Source organism: Patella vulgata, chromosome 4 (genome assembly GCF_932274485.2).
Source record: "Patella vulgata chromosome 4, xgPatVulg1.2, whole genome shotgun sequence".
NCBI classification, from domain to species: domain Eukaryota; kingdom Metazoa; phylum Mollusca; class Gastropoda; family Patellidae; genus Patella; species Patella vulgata.
Window position 1 is genome coordinate 21,697,602 of NC_065882.2, and position 15,563 is coordinate 21,713,164.

General features: G+C 33.4%; 1 protein-coding gene across 1 annotated transcript; it reads right to left on the reverse strand.

Moving 5' to 3' along the window:
* Positions 1–900: 900 nt before the first annotated feature.
* LOC126818141 (phenylalanine--tRNA ligase alpha subunit B) lies at positions 901–12,894 on the reverse strand. The gene is made up of 13 exons (XM_050545359.2): positions 12,614–12,894; positions 11,777–11,914; positions 11,509–11,610; positions 11,081–11,199; positions 10,683–10,775; positions 10,239–10,367; positions 9,950–10,065; positions 9,428–9,512; positions 7,922–8,021; positions 7,392–7,560; positions 3,372–3,449; positions 2,236–2,350; positions 901–1,061 (listed from the first exon to the last, which is right to left on the reverse strand). The coding sequence occupies exons 1-13, from the start codon at positions 12,749–12,751 to the stop codon at positions 953–955; spliced, it is 1,491 nt and encodes a 496-aa protein (XP_050401316.1). The 5' UTR covers positions 12,752–12,894; the 3' UTR covers positions 901–952.
* Between the last annotated feature and the right edge of the window lie 2,669 nt (positions 12,895–15,563).

Consider the following 15,563-nt stretch of genomic DNA (forward strand, 5'->3'; position numbering starts at 1 on the left):
ATGTTAGAAAAAGTTTGGTAACCGATTTTTTTCTAATGTATAAACTAAAGTCAATAAAATAACTTTCGTTTTTTTAAATTGCACCAACTTTGAAGTTACTGAAGGGTAAAATAAAATCAGCTTGAAATATAAAATGGTGTTTTCTATTTAAGAAGCTGAATATATATGAAACTAAAAGTGATCCTAATGCAGCCTTACTTGGGTCAGGAAGAGGGGTTTTGTGAACAGTTTGACAGAGAATACACATTGATCTCTACTTCATTCTGTTTTTAATATTGATTGATCTTCACTACTTCACAATTCTCTCTAGTGTATACCTCTTAAAATAAATGGGTAGATAACCCATATACGCCATCCATGAGGATGAGAAGGCCTTGCTATATTTTTGCTTTTGATGAAAGTTTGAACAGTTTGAATAAGACAATCACAGATATATTTCACTAAATTTGCATGAATGTCTCTTAGACCTGTCTATTTTAGTCCAAGACAGTAGTATGAAGTCTGTGATAAATTTTCAAAGCTGAGACATTGTTTTGACAAGCAATTAGTGGTCACACTGAATGCCAGTTTTACTAAATTGTTTCAATGGCATTTACTATTTTAATATTGATAGAGTCAATTGATAAAATTCAATTTTCAATTTTTGAATATTGTCTGGTGCATTTTCAGATTTCTAGAAAATATAAATTTTTTAGGTCAATATAATTTCCTTATCTATTAGTCTATGCACTTTGCTAAGTGGTCACATGTCAACATTTAAGCCAAGGTATAATAAGTGTGACCAGTTTTAACTTGACATCATATAGCAATTTTCAGTGTGACCAGTTATATTAAGGGCTTAACACATTAGGTTTGGCAATATTGAATAATTTAACCCCTCCAAAAAGTAGAAAATCAGAATCATATGTATATAAAAATGGTTTATTACAATAAATTATTTAATAGGTTCTATTTAATGTTTATCTAGACGACATATAGGATTATCATAAACCATTTGCAGGTCGACTTTTGGTCCAACTAAATCTCGAATGTTGTTTACTTTGTACTTTATCATTGTTGGTCTGAAAATAAAAAAAAAATTATAAAAATTAATTATACATTAAAAATAATTCAAATATGTGACCCGTGCTCGCTGACATAATAAAATTTGAGACAACAATATCCAATTAGGCATGCTTGTACATTTTATATGCCGTATGAAGCAACAGTAAATGAAATGAAATTCAACTATCAATATAAATTTATGAATATTTTTTTTTTTAAGATGAAACGAAATGTCAAATAATAACTGCTTGAATTAATTATTCAGGGTAAATAATGACTTGAGAAAGGTTTTCATATATAACATTGACAATTGTCAATCAACGACTCATTAATCCGTGACAATTGATTAGTATTTTTCAATGACAAGTTTCGGGTTTAACCTAGTTGATTAATTTATGATATGCCACATGGGATATCTGGGCCAATCAGCAAACAAGTTACGCTGCGCTGACTTTAAACAGGCTAAGGTTGTTTATGTTTTGAAACTCGTTTGTACACAATGAAAATGATATCATCGGTAATAATGCAGTCATATTTATAAACCAGAGATGTAACGCTTCACAATGATATCAAATATTACGCAAGGAGATTATCTGATCGTCCCACAACAAGCGAATAAAAATAAATAATTCACTGAGAATTTAAAAAAAAAAGGAAAGATTTATGAATATGGTACTCTCACAAAATGTCTAAACAAAGGTGTTTCAAAATGTTTTATTCCTATTTTGATCTTTAAGGTTGACAGATAATTATTAGAATTATTTTGTGAAAATCACAATTTCGACAAAAATCAATATTTTCACTTGTTTTGTCTGAAGATCATTATTAGATTTTACGCATTCCGACTCATTTAGCCAGCACGGATCACATATGTTGCTTCAAAGACAAGATTTTGTGCTGAGCAATTGTGATCCATGAAAAGTATTTGTTTCTTTATCTTCTTCTGAACTAAACTTATCAGGGTTGGCTTGTTATTTTTATACCTGGATGCATAATATGCCTAAAAACAGAATTTATTTTCTGAATATCTGAAGTTAATTATTGCAAATATCATATACACACTATAATAATGTCATAATAAAATACCCCAAAATATCCTTGCTAGATTAAGCAATAAGTTTAATGTACAGAAAAATTTCAATATAGCATAACATCAAATATAAATTTGAACCAGATTGTAAAATTATTCACCTTTCCGTAGATAAACCCCAGGCAATTACAGAAACATCTTCTGGTAATCCCATTGGTAATAACATCTCAGGGCGGAAAACACCAGAATTTCCAATTTCTACCCATTTCTGTAAACCTGTAATAAAAATTTAATACATATTTTTAACAAAATTCTGACAACTTCCAGGGTATTTGAAGTTATACTTGGACATAATGCTAACGGAAGGGTTAATCTTAATCCAGAAACTTGGTAGGGAAATGAAATGAAATGGGGCTTAACGTCCTACTGTTCTGCTCCGAACTGGGCTAATGAAGACGGAAGCTGGTAGGGTTATTCCCCCATTAAACTGTAGGATTTCATAATTGTTGTGTTCAAGGGACCCTCTCTAAGGCAGACCATAAAATACTCTACACGGGTGGGATAGTTCTGTGAAATGACAAATGTTGTTTATATTTACTTTTCTAGGGATTGCTTGAAACTAGTGGGATACTGACCATCTAAGGATTAATGTTCATTTTAAACTAAGTCATTGCAAGACTAAAATTGTATATATTTAGTTCAATAAATTACTTCATCGGTGGGATCTTTAGCAGTGGCAGGAAATCATAGTGGTGTACAAGCTTGCTCAAGATTGAAATTCTGACACTTTTTAAGGTGAAATTTATTTATCACAATATATCTACAATACAATTAATTTCTACATGACCCACCTTCTGTGTCAGATCAGAACCCTGACAATGTGTTGAACTGTACTCCAAATTCTATTACAGAGCAATGCAATATTGTTTCTGCAGAATTAGTTTGTATTATTGTCCAAATTGTTGTTAGACCTTTCATTTGGTCTGTGTCATGTTTGTGGTTTGACTGGAAGCTAGATGGCATTGTCTATTAATATCATTGAGTCAACTGGAGTGGTTTTGATTCCCCGGTTGTACGTGACAAGGATTTGGGTCGCCTGTCCAACCGCGTGGGTTTTTTCCGTGTCCTACCACTGCTAAAGACCCCTACGTGCAAGCTAATTGTTGAAATAAAGTTGAACCATGTTAGTTCCGAAATGACCTAGTTTGTGTCGAGTGGACGTTAAACCACATTTCTCTCTCTCTCTCTATTAATATCAAATGTAATGGCATAATGTTATGACTAACAATATATTTACCTTCATGATAAGAGAATATTTCCATACTAGGTTCTGTGTAGGGGTTGAAGGCAGGCTTGAACCTTAACTTGGTTATACCTTTAAGATAAAACATCAACATTTGTTAGAAAATATGACAATTATTTTATGCATGATATATGTTGAGGAAAACTTATCCTTAATACTCTACTACAAATGTATTTGTTCAATGTGGGAGATAATATGACCAGAGGACTGAGACATTAACATTCTTTTCTGTCATAAATTTGAACTCTAAAATTGTAAACAATTAAATATTTGTTCTTTTCAGTCGTTGAGAAACAGGATATACAAAAATAGGGGGAGAAGGGGAAAATATCCTGAAGTTCCTCAAATCCTTTTTTTATATGCCACACTTTCATGTGGACATATAATGTCGTTGCCCCAGTCCTTCCAGATGTCCATACTTCCACAATTTGTTTGCAGACACTCTACAGGTAGCAATTTTTATCCGATTTTGACGGAACTTGAAATATACATGAATGTCCCGAAGATCTTGGTTCCTTTCGATATTGGCATGTATCGGACAGTAAATTCATGGATCACAGCCCCTGAATGTACGATTAATCATTTTTTAATAGCTAGAGGACATTTTTTATCCGATTTTGATGAAAGTTTGATATTTGCGCATATCGGAAAGTAACTTACTGGATTATGGCCCCTGATTGTTTCAACCAGCGGCTGCCAGGCAGGATACGCCCACATTTTCGAGAGATGGATAGAGAACAAGCTAACAAGAAAGTGATTTTTCCTACAATCAAGGGCCATAATTCAGGAAATTACAATTCGATGTGCGCGAATATCGAAAGGAACTGAGATCTTTGAGTTATAAACTTTCATTTCAAGTTTCAACAAAATCGGATAAAAATTGTGACCTCTATAGGGTCCACAACCTTGATATACCATATTTTTACGCTATTTGAGAACGAACGGCGGCCATTTTGTCTGTCAATTTTGGGGCGATTTTCACAAAATTCAAACTCAACTGTCCTTAGGGTGGAACGGTAATGGTAATATAATAATACGTTTTTTTAAATTATGACCTCTAATGGGTCCACAAGCTAAAAACATGATTACAATTAGATATGCGCATATATCGAAAGGAACTGAGATATTTGGGTTATAAACTTACATTTCAAGTTTCAACAAAATCGGATAAAAATTGTGACCCCTATAGGGTCCACAACCTTGATATACCATATTGTAGCAGCCCCGGCAAGAGTGGTCTCGCCCCTAAAGAAGGAAAATGCGACTTTCGGTAACAAAACAATATGAAACTTTATTCCAGGCTCACTTGGTCATCAATTATCGAACATACACTTAGAAATATAACTTAGTAGATCCTTCTTGGGCTTTCCTTCCGGTGGCTTTGAATTTAGGACTAGCGATCAGAATAGTATACAAAAATGATGGCTATTTAATCGGGGAAATTATGTAATTTATGAAAATATATTTGTGATTTACTTTACATGTAACTTGGGAAAATTTACTTTACTTGAAAAATATTCATGGAATGTGCCCTTTAAGACGAGGTTCTAAGAATTGGGGAGGGAGGAGTTAGTGCTATTGACTCTTACCAGGCAAGCGCCAATGAGTGAGTGACAATGGAAAGCCTGCGGGCCTTATATACCTTCGCTTTAGGTGTCACGTGACTGTCTCGACCAATCAAATCACGTAAAAAGGGGACGTATTTTGCCTAGGAAGGATCTACTTTACAATACTGGTACCTGAAATGTAATTATTATCAATAAACAACTATTCTTTGAGGAGGCAATAAGTTGGCAATACAAATATATAGCTAATCTGACTAATAAACAACTCTTAGAATACTAATTGATGTACAGAATAATAATAAAATTAATGTAATAACAATGGGTCCTTGATTACGTCTCGATTACGTCCCACGACGTTACCATGACCGAACATTACGCCTCAAATACAAAAGACTAATTTTAACAAGGTAGAACTCAATATCGCTATATACAACCGTTACAAATTATGCGAGGAATAACATACTCCATCCAATTTCGATGAAGATGAAAAGGTAAATTAACGGATAATTATATGATTAGCCCCGAAAATATTAGCACAATCCCTGTTGCCAAGTTGATCACGGCGTATGAATTTCCTAGTTCTACACAAACAAGTCAAGCAAGGCCTTGCTTGAACCGAGCATAATGTTTAATCTAAGCACAATAGACTTAATTGAACCTAGATACGATAATCTAACAACCCTTTATAAGTATCACTTTATTAGCGATCATCTCTTAGACATTTATTTATTATTGGTAATAACTAGAAATAAGAAGTATTTGTGTCCCCGTCATCGACCTCGCTCTAACAACCGTTTTCGAAAATGGCGGCTTCCCAGACCCTCGTAGAAATCGAGAGGAAGTTAAAAGGATTTACTCTATGAATCAGGATTATAGCAGTTCATGGATATAATAGTGAACATAATATGAAGGTAAGGTAGATTACTGAGATTTAATTGACACATTTAATGTTATTGAAACGACGATACGCATCAAAATCCATGTAGTAAACGACGTGTCGTTCAGCGGACCCAAATACTAGGACCATCTTCACTCGTTATAGGTATAAACTAACTATAAATTTAGACAACACATGATGGCATTAAACACGATTAATAGCTTACATCACTCAACAATTAATATTACTTATGCTAATCATAGTTTCTATAAAATTTATCATTACAATCACTGTAAATAATCACCGACAACATACGTTATCATAAAGAAACGAAAGACATCCCTATGTTACTATAATTAGAATAAAGGCTCACGAACGTCAACAAGCGAACGAGTGAAACATAAACAACAAGAATGGCCCAGGCCATTTCAATATTCTTACGCTATTTGGGAACGAATGGCGGCCATTATGTCTGTCAATTATGGGCCGATTTTCACGAAATTTGAACTCAGTCATCCTTAGGGTGTAACGGTGATATAATAGAACGTTTTTTTAAATTGGATAAAAATTATGACTTCTATAGGGTCCACAAGCTAAAAAAGTTATTTTTCGTACAATCAGGGGCCATAATTCAGGAAGTTACGGTCCGATATGCACGAATATCGAAAGGAACCGAGATCTTTGGGTTATAAAATTACATTTCAAGTTTCATCAATATCGGATAAAAATTGTGACCCCTATAGGGTCCACAACCTTGATATACCATATTCTTACGCCATTTTGTCTGTCAATTTTGGGCCGATTTTCACGAAATTTGAACTCAGTCATCCTTAGGGTGTAACGGATATATAATAGAACGTTTTTTTAAATCGGATAAAAATTATGACTTCTATAGGGTCCAAAAGCTAAAAACGTGATTTTTCGTACAATCAGGGGCCATAATTCAGGAAGTTACTGTCCGATATGCGCAAATATCGAAAGGAACTGAGATCTTTGGGTTATAAACTTACATTTCAAGTTTCAACGTGATTTTTCGTACAAACAGGGGCCATAATCCTTGAAGTTTCGATCCGATACATGCCAATATCGAAAGCAGCCGAGATCTTTTGGGGATAAACCTATATTTCAAGTTTCGTCGAAATCGGATAAGAATTGTGACCTGTAGAGAGTCCACAAACAATTGTGGACAGACGGACAGGGGCGACAGCACAATACGTCCACATGAAAATGTGGGCGTATAAAAACCGTATAAAAATATCACTACTACACTCTAGAGATGGATGAGTTTGAATTTTGTGAAAATTGGACCGAAACTGCCCAAACTGGGTTCCTTTCAATACTGGCACGTAATATGCATATCGAATCATGACTTCCTGGATTAAGGCCCCTGATTGTACGTAAAACCACTTTATTTTAGCTAGTTGTCTGTCCATATCTTGCATGGGCAACCACTTGTTACGAATTGCTTTGATATAAAACTTTGTCGCTTTTCTTTGCCTAAAGTCGTATAGGGATAGCAATATTAGCTAAAATATTTTATTGTGAAATTGCACAGATTTTTAAAATACTAACCTAATTTTTGGAAGAATTCATTGATTATTCCCATTAAATCACCCAAGGTTAAATTCCTATCAGCTACGAGGCCTTCTATTTGATGAAATTCTGCTAAATGAGTGGAATCTAATGTTTCATTTCTGAACACTCTGTCAATGGCAAAGTATTTTGCTGGTTTGAATGGTTTCTGAAATCAAAAAATTAAGAGTTTAAATTCAAAGTATGATCGTCATTGAAGAGATATTTAATCTGCTAAAATGGTTAAATTCCATTCAGCATTTACAAAGATATGATGACTTGAAATTTGGTATCATCAGACGATATAAAAGAGAGCGCCACCTATAATGTTTGATAAAATCTTTTAACAAACCTCTTATAAATCTAACTAAATTAAAGCTGGGAACTTATTTACTGTTGATATTTGGATTTTGTTGTCTTAATTGAATATTAAATTAATCAAATTCCGTATATTTTATTTCATTTTTCTCTCTAAGAAAATAATACTTTAAATTTACTGAATTACTACTTTGTAGTTTTAAGTGACTTACTTGTTGAGCTAATTTATACAACATTCTAGCACTACATGCTGTTAGATGAGTTCTTAAAATATTCTTCTCAGCTTCTTCTATACCCCATTCACATCGATATCTAAAAGATCAAATTAAAATACAATAACTTATTCTAGAGATAAAATGCTCTTCATTTTAATAAGCCCACATAGAAATGTGGACGTATATTGCCGTCGCCCCCGTCCGTACGTCCGTCGTCCACAATTTCTTGTGAACGCTCTAACGCCAAATTGTTTTAAAATTGATATATGTTGTTTACATTAGTGAGATGAAGAAGCCTATTTAATTTCAATAATTTCCGTTTATAACGTCTAGAGTTATGGCCCTTGTTTCGCTTTGTTGAACCTTGTGAACGCTCTAATGCCAAAACTTAACATCCGATCTTTGTGAAATTTATATGCAATATTTAAATTAGGGAAACGAAGAAGCCTATTGAATTTCAGCAATTTCCGTTCATTACTTCTAGAGTTATGGCCCTTGTTTCACTTTGTTTAACCTTGTGAACGCTCTTAACCCCAAAATTTATCATCCTATCTTTCTGAAATTTATATGCATTATTTAAATTAGTGAAACGAAGAAGCCTATTTAATTTCAATAATTTCGGTTTATTACTTTTAGAGTTATGGCCCTTGTTGCACTTTGTTTAACCTTGTGAATGCTCTAACCCCAAAAATTATCATCCTATCTTTCTGAAATTTATATGCATTATTTAAATTAGTGAAACGAAGAAGCCTATTGAATTTCAGCAATTTCTGTGTATTACGTCTAGAGTTATGGCCCTTGTTTCACTTTATTGAACCTTGTGAACGCTCTAACACCAAAAGTTATCATCCGACCTTTCTGAAATTTATATGCATTATTTAAATAAGTGAAACGAAGAAGCTTATTGAATTTCAGCAATTTCTGTTTATTACGTCTAGAGTTATGGCCCTTGTTTCACTTTATTGAACTTTGTGAATGCTCTAACATCAAAAGTTATCTTTTAAATTAGTAAAGAGAAGAATCCTATTAAATTTCAGCAATTTCCGTTTATTACTTTTAGAGTTATTGGCCTTGTTTAACTTTGTTCAACCTTGTTAATGCTCGATTGATGAAAGTTATCATCCGATATGTATGAAATTTATATGCATCATTTAAATTTGTGAAACGAAAAAGCCTGTCAAATTTCAACAATTTCTGTACATTACTTCCAGAGTTGAGACCCTTGTTTCAATTTGTAGAACCTTGTGAACCTTCAAACGGCAAAAATTATAATCTGATCTGTATGGAACTGTCTTGTAAAGGCCCCCAATTACCTACAAAGGAATAAATATGCGACAACCCTTGTCGACCGCTCGGACGATTTAGCCACTGTGGGTGTAGTTTCGTTGCCTGGCAGCCTATCTTTGCCATTGCATTACATATGTTCCTAAAAAAATCCATGCACTGAAAATGTAAACAGTGATATCATAGTTTTGTCAAACCCAAACTCCATCATCTACTCACCCTTGAGAACCATATCCTCCTTCTGAGTGAACTTTTTTAACCTTTTCTAAATATTCCATGGGGAAACCTGAGGCAGATTTGGGATCTATAAATCAAGACAAGATATTTCTTAATAAAAGTTAAAGTGGCATTATGGAAGATTAGATAAAGAGCTGACACTTCTCACTATAATAGTTAAAAAAAATAGATAATGTAAAGGGAATATGCCGTTGTTACAATAATGAACAAAGCCTACACTATCCATTTTTACTATTAATAATCAACTGCCATTGAACCGCAGATTGAATTCGATTCTGTTGAAAATCGGACCCATCAGAAGTCATCGAGAGTTGATTATGGTCTTGTCATGTTAATAATTGCATAATTAATAGTTTATATGACATTTAAGGCCTACAGAAAGACCTGCAATTAGCAGATTTAGCTCTTGCATAATGCCTGTTTAATTATTCATAAGAAACTTCATCAATAAAGAATTTATTTGCAACAATTGTTAATTTAATTTTGTTTTATTAAAACTGTTACCTGAGACAAAGAAAGTATCATGTGCATCTCTTGCAGGATGTTTCTGTGGTTGAAATAGTGCATCAAAATTCCAGAAACTGCTTTCTATAAAACTATTGGTGGGCATCTCAGAGAACCTAGAAATTACAATTGAAAAGACTAAAAAATATTGGTTATGTGAATGAATTTTTTAATATTATTTAGCATAGCACTTTCCTTGATATCAAACATTTAAGGTCATTCATAATCACAGAAAACAGATCAAATTCTGTGATGCTGTAATTGTAAAGAAGATGGTATGTGAACTTACCCCATCTCTAAGAATATTTGTCTGAACTGAGTTCGAACCTTGAGTAATGGATGTAGATAACCACCCTGTGGTGGAACGCCTAGAGCATCAAAGTTATATGGTTTGAAATTCTTTGTCTTCCATGAACCGCTGAAAAATTTGATAACATTCATATTCAAAGGTTTCTATATGATTCATTGGTCAAGTAAATAAACAAAATCCAAATTCCCGAATGTTTATTGGGGCTAGTCTGTATTTTCGTGTTCTTTACTACTCTGGAATTATACTTGATTTGTCTTTAACAACATTCGAGAATTGGCACTATATGCTAAACTAAGGGAATCCAAAATTGTTAATTTTATGCATGTGAACCTACCACATAGAATACATCCTAACAGATGATTCCTGTAGCATGTGACAAATTAGGGTATACAGATACTCGATATATATCATCATACTACTAACCTGGCAATCATTTCTGCTGTCAGATCAACTTCTGGTTTCGAAACATTTAGTGTAAAATCTTCTCCTTTTGTAACAATATAACTGGTAACCTTTCTGTAATTAATCAAGTAGTCTCAGATATTTGTTTACATTTATACTTATGATAACAGAACATTAACCTCAGACTTACAAACACCACACATACTAAATACTAACTGAGGTAATCAAATACAAAATATACGTGAAACAAAAAGCAATATCGCTACAATAGTGGAAATCACAATGAAGAATGCTGAAAGGGCTCTCTCATGCAAATCAAACAGCACACCATTTCTACCGGTTAATAAAATAATCTGATAAAATTTACTGACTTACTTTATTTGTATGAATACTAGTACTTAATCAAAAAATTCACTCACTCTTCGCTGACTAGTTTTCTTTTCTTAAATTCAGCTATTTGTGAGTCAGCTATATTTTCTAAATTCATTTTCTTTATCTGCTGCATGCATTTCTCCACCTTATCTTCTATTGTTTCAACCTACGAGAATCGTTATAACATGTAACGACCACAGTTAGATGATATGACCTCAAATCGTTTATTGGTTTACAATTATATTCTACTTAATGCATCTTGCTTTCTTCCTGAACAAATTCAGAAAAACTGCTAAAATATTTAGATCTAAGTACAATTTAAACATAATAATGTTAAACCACATTTGAATCTATAGAAAAATTCAGGTATCATTTTATTGTATTATCCGATATTCTGCTATGTTCACTAACATACTGCAGATCACCGAAATAATTTTTAGATTTTTCCCATAATGCTAAAATAATAAATTTATACTTTTCTAAAAACTTTAGGTCCACCGTCGGCTTGTTTGTCTACTTTTATCCACCCAGCAGACATTGCCTTACTGAATCCAACCTTGGCATTTGGAACTATTTTCTGGAAAATATTATTTTAAGAAATTTCAAAAAAGATTAGGATACATGTACATACAATAAATAATTATTTCTTACATATTAAAACAATATCATTATGAGAAGAAATAAGCCATATAGTCTTTCTAAAAGATATTAAAAATAGAGAATAAAAGATCTTATTTCTGTACCATAATTTCAGCTTGAGTAATTCCTTCTGGTGGAACATTTGAATAAACACGAGCTTCATGGCTTCCATTTTCAGCAACAGAATGACCCTCTTCTGTCAACTTGAATCGTTTTAATTGTTTCTGTTCAACATTAATAATCTGAAAAATACAGAAGTAAATTAGCAAAATGTTATTAAAAAGTCATAGTTGTAAACACTGGTTCTGTAATCAACAAAATAAATTACTTAATGGGTTTGATCTGATGTTTTACTTCGTATAGTATTGGAGAAAGTTTGCTTGAAAGATTTTAAAGATTATCCGGTAAGCAGAAGTGGGGTTGATTACTAATTTTAGTTAAACTTTTGGATAACACTGGCTATCCAAATGCCAAAGACCAAAATGAATGAAAGATTGTCATCCCACAAAACAAATCACCACGTACAATCCAAAGAAATACCCAATTTTATTTTTGATCTAAAACAAAGAGGTATATTCATTTTAGAATATATGTGTATGCCTTTATGAATATGAAACTATTGAAACAGTGACTGAATTTGAAACAGTATCACTATCATCACATATTAAAAATTAAAAAGTCATTTGATCAAGACCTCTAGAGACTCTAGACCTAGTATTTAATGATGATACCATAAAAAAATTGAAATGTTATTAACAAAACTGTTTAGTAAAGTTACATTAAATATATACCAGTTAAACAAAATTTCTATCCAATGGTAAAAATTTCATCAGAAAATTGAAAGTAGCAGTCGCCATCAATATTTAGTAACACGTTGGTTTTGTTTTACCAGATGTCGGGCGTGTTTAAATTTAATAATATGGTAAATTAGATCAACTTACATTTCCTAATGATTGTAGACTCTTCACCGCGCCAACAAACTTCTGATGATCAACTTCTTGCAGTTCTGAAAGCTCTAAAGTGTCAACTTTGCCGTTTTTATTAACGGCTTGTAAGACGAGATCGGCAAAGTCAGCCATGATTTTCTACTCCAATATCCAGTCTTTGTGTGGATTCTTGATTGAGTCGATTTTAGCAATTGGTCTGGAAGAAAGGGGCTATTGCTTGTCCACATTTCTTCCTTCTTTGATAAGAGCTCTAAGGAAGAGCCATAACTAAGGAAAGCAGGACGATTTATTTTATTAAGACGTTAGACAAGATTTCACTGGTCGTTATCAAACATACAAATTTAAAAATGGGGGAAAAATGCGAAAGAGTTATACATAGGTACATTATTATATTCAACAATAATAAGAGAAACCACGAATTAACAAGCATGATTAAACCCTAGCTTAATGGATATAAATTTGTACCATATGAAACAAATCGTCACCCAAGAGTTATATTGTTCTATGTCCATTTTTTCAAGTTTTGAGAAAAATGCGATTGAAAATGTTGTGTTTCAATGCCGAGAAATTTAAATGCGTATTTATGTCAAATTTTGCTTAATGACAGACAATACTAACAAAACGATTGTTATGATGTAATTTGAATCCATCATCTTTTTTTTAAAAAAAAGGGGCCACATTCAATTTTTGGTAAAGTGGAGATAGAACAAAAAAATTTTGAAATTTTAACAAAGAGTTAGTTCAGATGAGAAAAATTGTTCTATGTCCAAGGGGAATTTTACATTTAACACTGGAATAGAATCGTGTGTGCTTTCATAACGCATACCCGTATAATTAAACTACATTCATGAACCTGACAATGTTGAAACAAATATTATCCTATAAGATAGTCTTTCTGAGCATGGTAACATGCCCATATTGGCAGATTTGGCCAAACAATATGAAAATAAGCACAACTTATAGTTCTAACCTTTTCAAGTTATAGAGAGAGAACTTAGCGTCCACACAAAACAAACTATGCCATTTCGGGACTAACATATGATACACTTTTATTTTAATAATTCACTTGCACGTAGGGTCTTTATCAGTGTGTCGGAACATGATGACCCGGAGAAAACCCAAGAGGTTGGGCAGGGGACACTACTCCTTGTCTCATAAAAGCTTGAGTCACTTGACTCAATGCCAGACCTTATGATGTAAAGCACATGTGTTAGACCACTCGACCGCCACACCCCCTCAATTTTGAAAGGGAATTTGTCAAAACCCTGATGTCAATGACTATCTGTGTCATATAAATACAAGCACTTAATTACCCTTTATTACTAAAGTTGTCAAAACAACTCGCTCCTGTCTTTTTGTTTCCAAGATAATAAAGTTAATTTGTGATAATAATATTGAAATACCATGAACAGGTTATACAAGATGAAGTAACACCAACAACAAAGTCTTTATTATTGATAACATATTTACATCTCGAAATATTCATAATCTAGAGAGAGAGAAATGGGGTTTAATGTCCACTCGACACAAACTAGGTCATTTCGGGACTAACACATGGAAACCGGAGGACCCGGAGAAACCCCACGATGTTGCACAGGCGACCCTACTTATTTATAATCTACAAATAGCCTTAACATACTGTCGATCTACAGCAGGCATAAATTTTTACATTGCAGAGAGGTTTTTAATTTTATCCTGATTAAGTAAAGATCCACTTGATATCGGAATACTTTTGATTTTTGGCAAAGGGCTCAATAGATTTGGATTAATATTTCTCTCGGATCTACGATCAACTATTCTTACTTCAAGAAAGTTTTCCGTGTGACTTGTTTTATATAAAACATTGTAAGGATGTTGCAGTGTTGTCAGTTGACGTTTATGTCGACGAACAAGTCTCCCGATCAAATTAAACGTAACACACTAAAGCAAAGATACGCTAAACAGTAAATCTTATGCAAGAACCGATAGGAAAGCAAACATGGATAGATAAACCAGAACGCGGCAGTTTTCATCAACCCTTCCTTAAGTGTCACATTTGACAATGCAACTCAGTGGTTCTGTTTGGGCGATAAGTTCTTCATCTGTGAACATACTCTTAAAGCATGTCAGTCAAATGTCCATGACTATTTATCATATCACAACCTGCATATGTATTTGCATTCCAATATCCCCTACCTTTCTTGAAGAGTATATATAACATTGACCTTTTAACTCTGTATGCAATGTTCTTAAGTCACGATTGTCTGTGTTGTAATTAAACATGTAATTAATTCAATATGTCCTTTACAAGCTACATATGATCTGTGCACACGTTCCGCTTTACTTCAAAGGAATGTGCACTGGTCAGTAAGCATGCCGTGACTAGACAAAAGAGACAATTGTATGGTTGACCATGTGTCTTATCTATCGTCCGAGGGTATATATTGAGGAGTTTACTGACAATTAGGCAGTCAACTAAAGAGGACCACAGACGGGCGGAGAAGAGAGGCTTGGACGAGTGCATGGACTCACCCGCGTTCAGCCGCTGCCTTGGCAGAGGGGCAGAATGGTGGATTTAATATAGTTATATGTGCTACGGTGTAGTTTAGTTCCAGTATAGTCTAGTTTCTGTAGTATTGATGTATTAATGTTGTATTCTGTTCCTATGTAAATAAACCATATATTTACGAAACTGATCTCTGTTATACTAAGATAGTGTTACATTTATCAGTAATATTAACCCATTCATGTGCAGAAAAGTAGGACTTTAAACTCCCATTTCATTTCATTTCTTTTACATTGATTTTAGTTTCGGAACTAAATATATCCGTGCCTATATGAACTTAGATAACAAAATGAAGGAAAGGCATATTTTGTCTTCATTTACAGACGTTTCCAGGTCTGTTTCTGCAACAGCATTAACTTCAAAGGTTGGGTCAGCTACCTCATCATCAATGTCCGAATT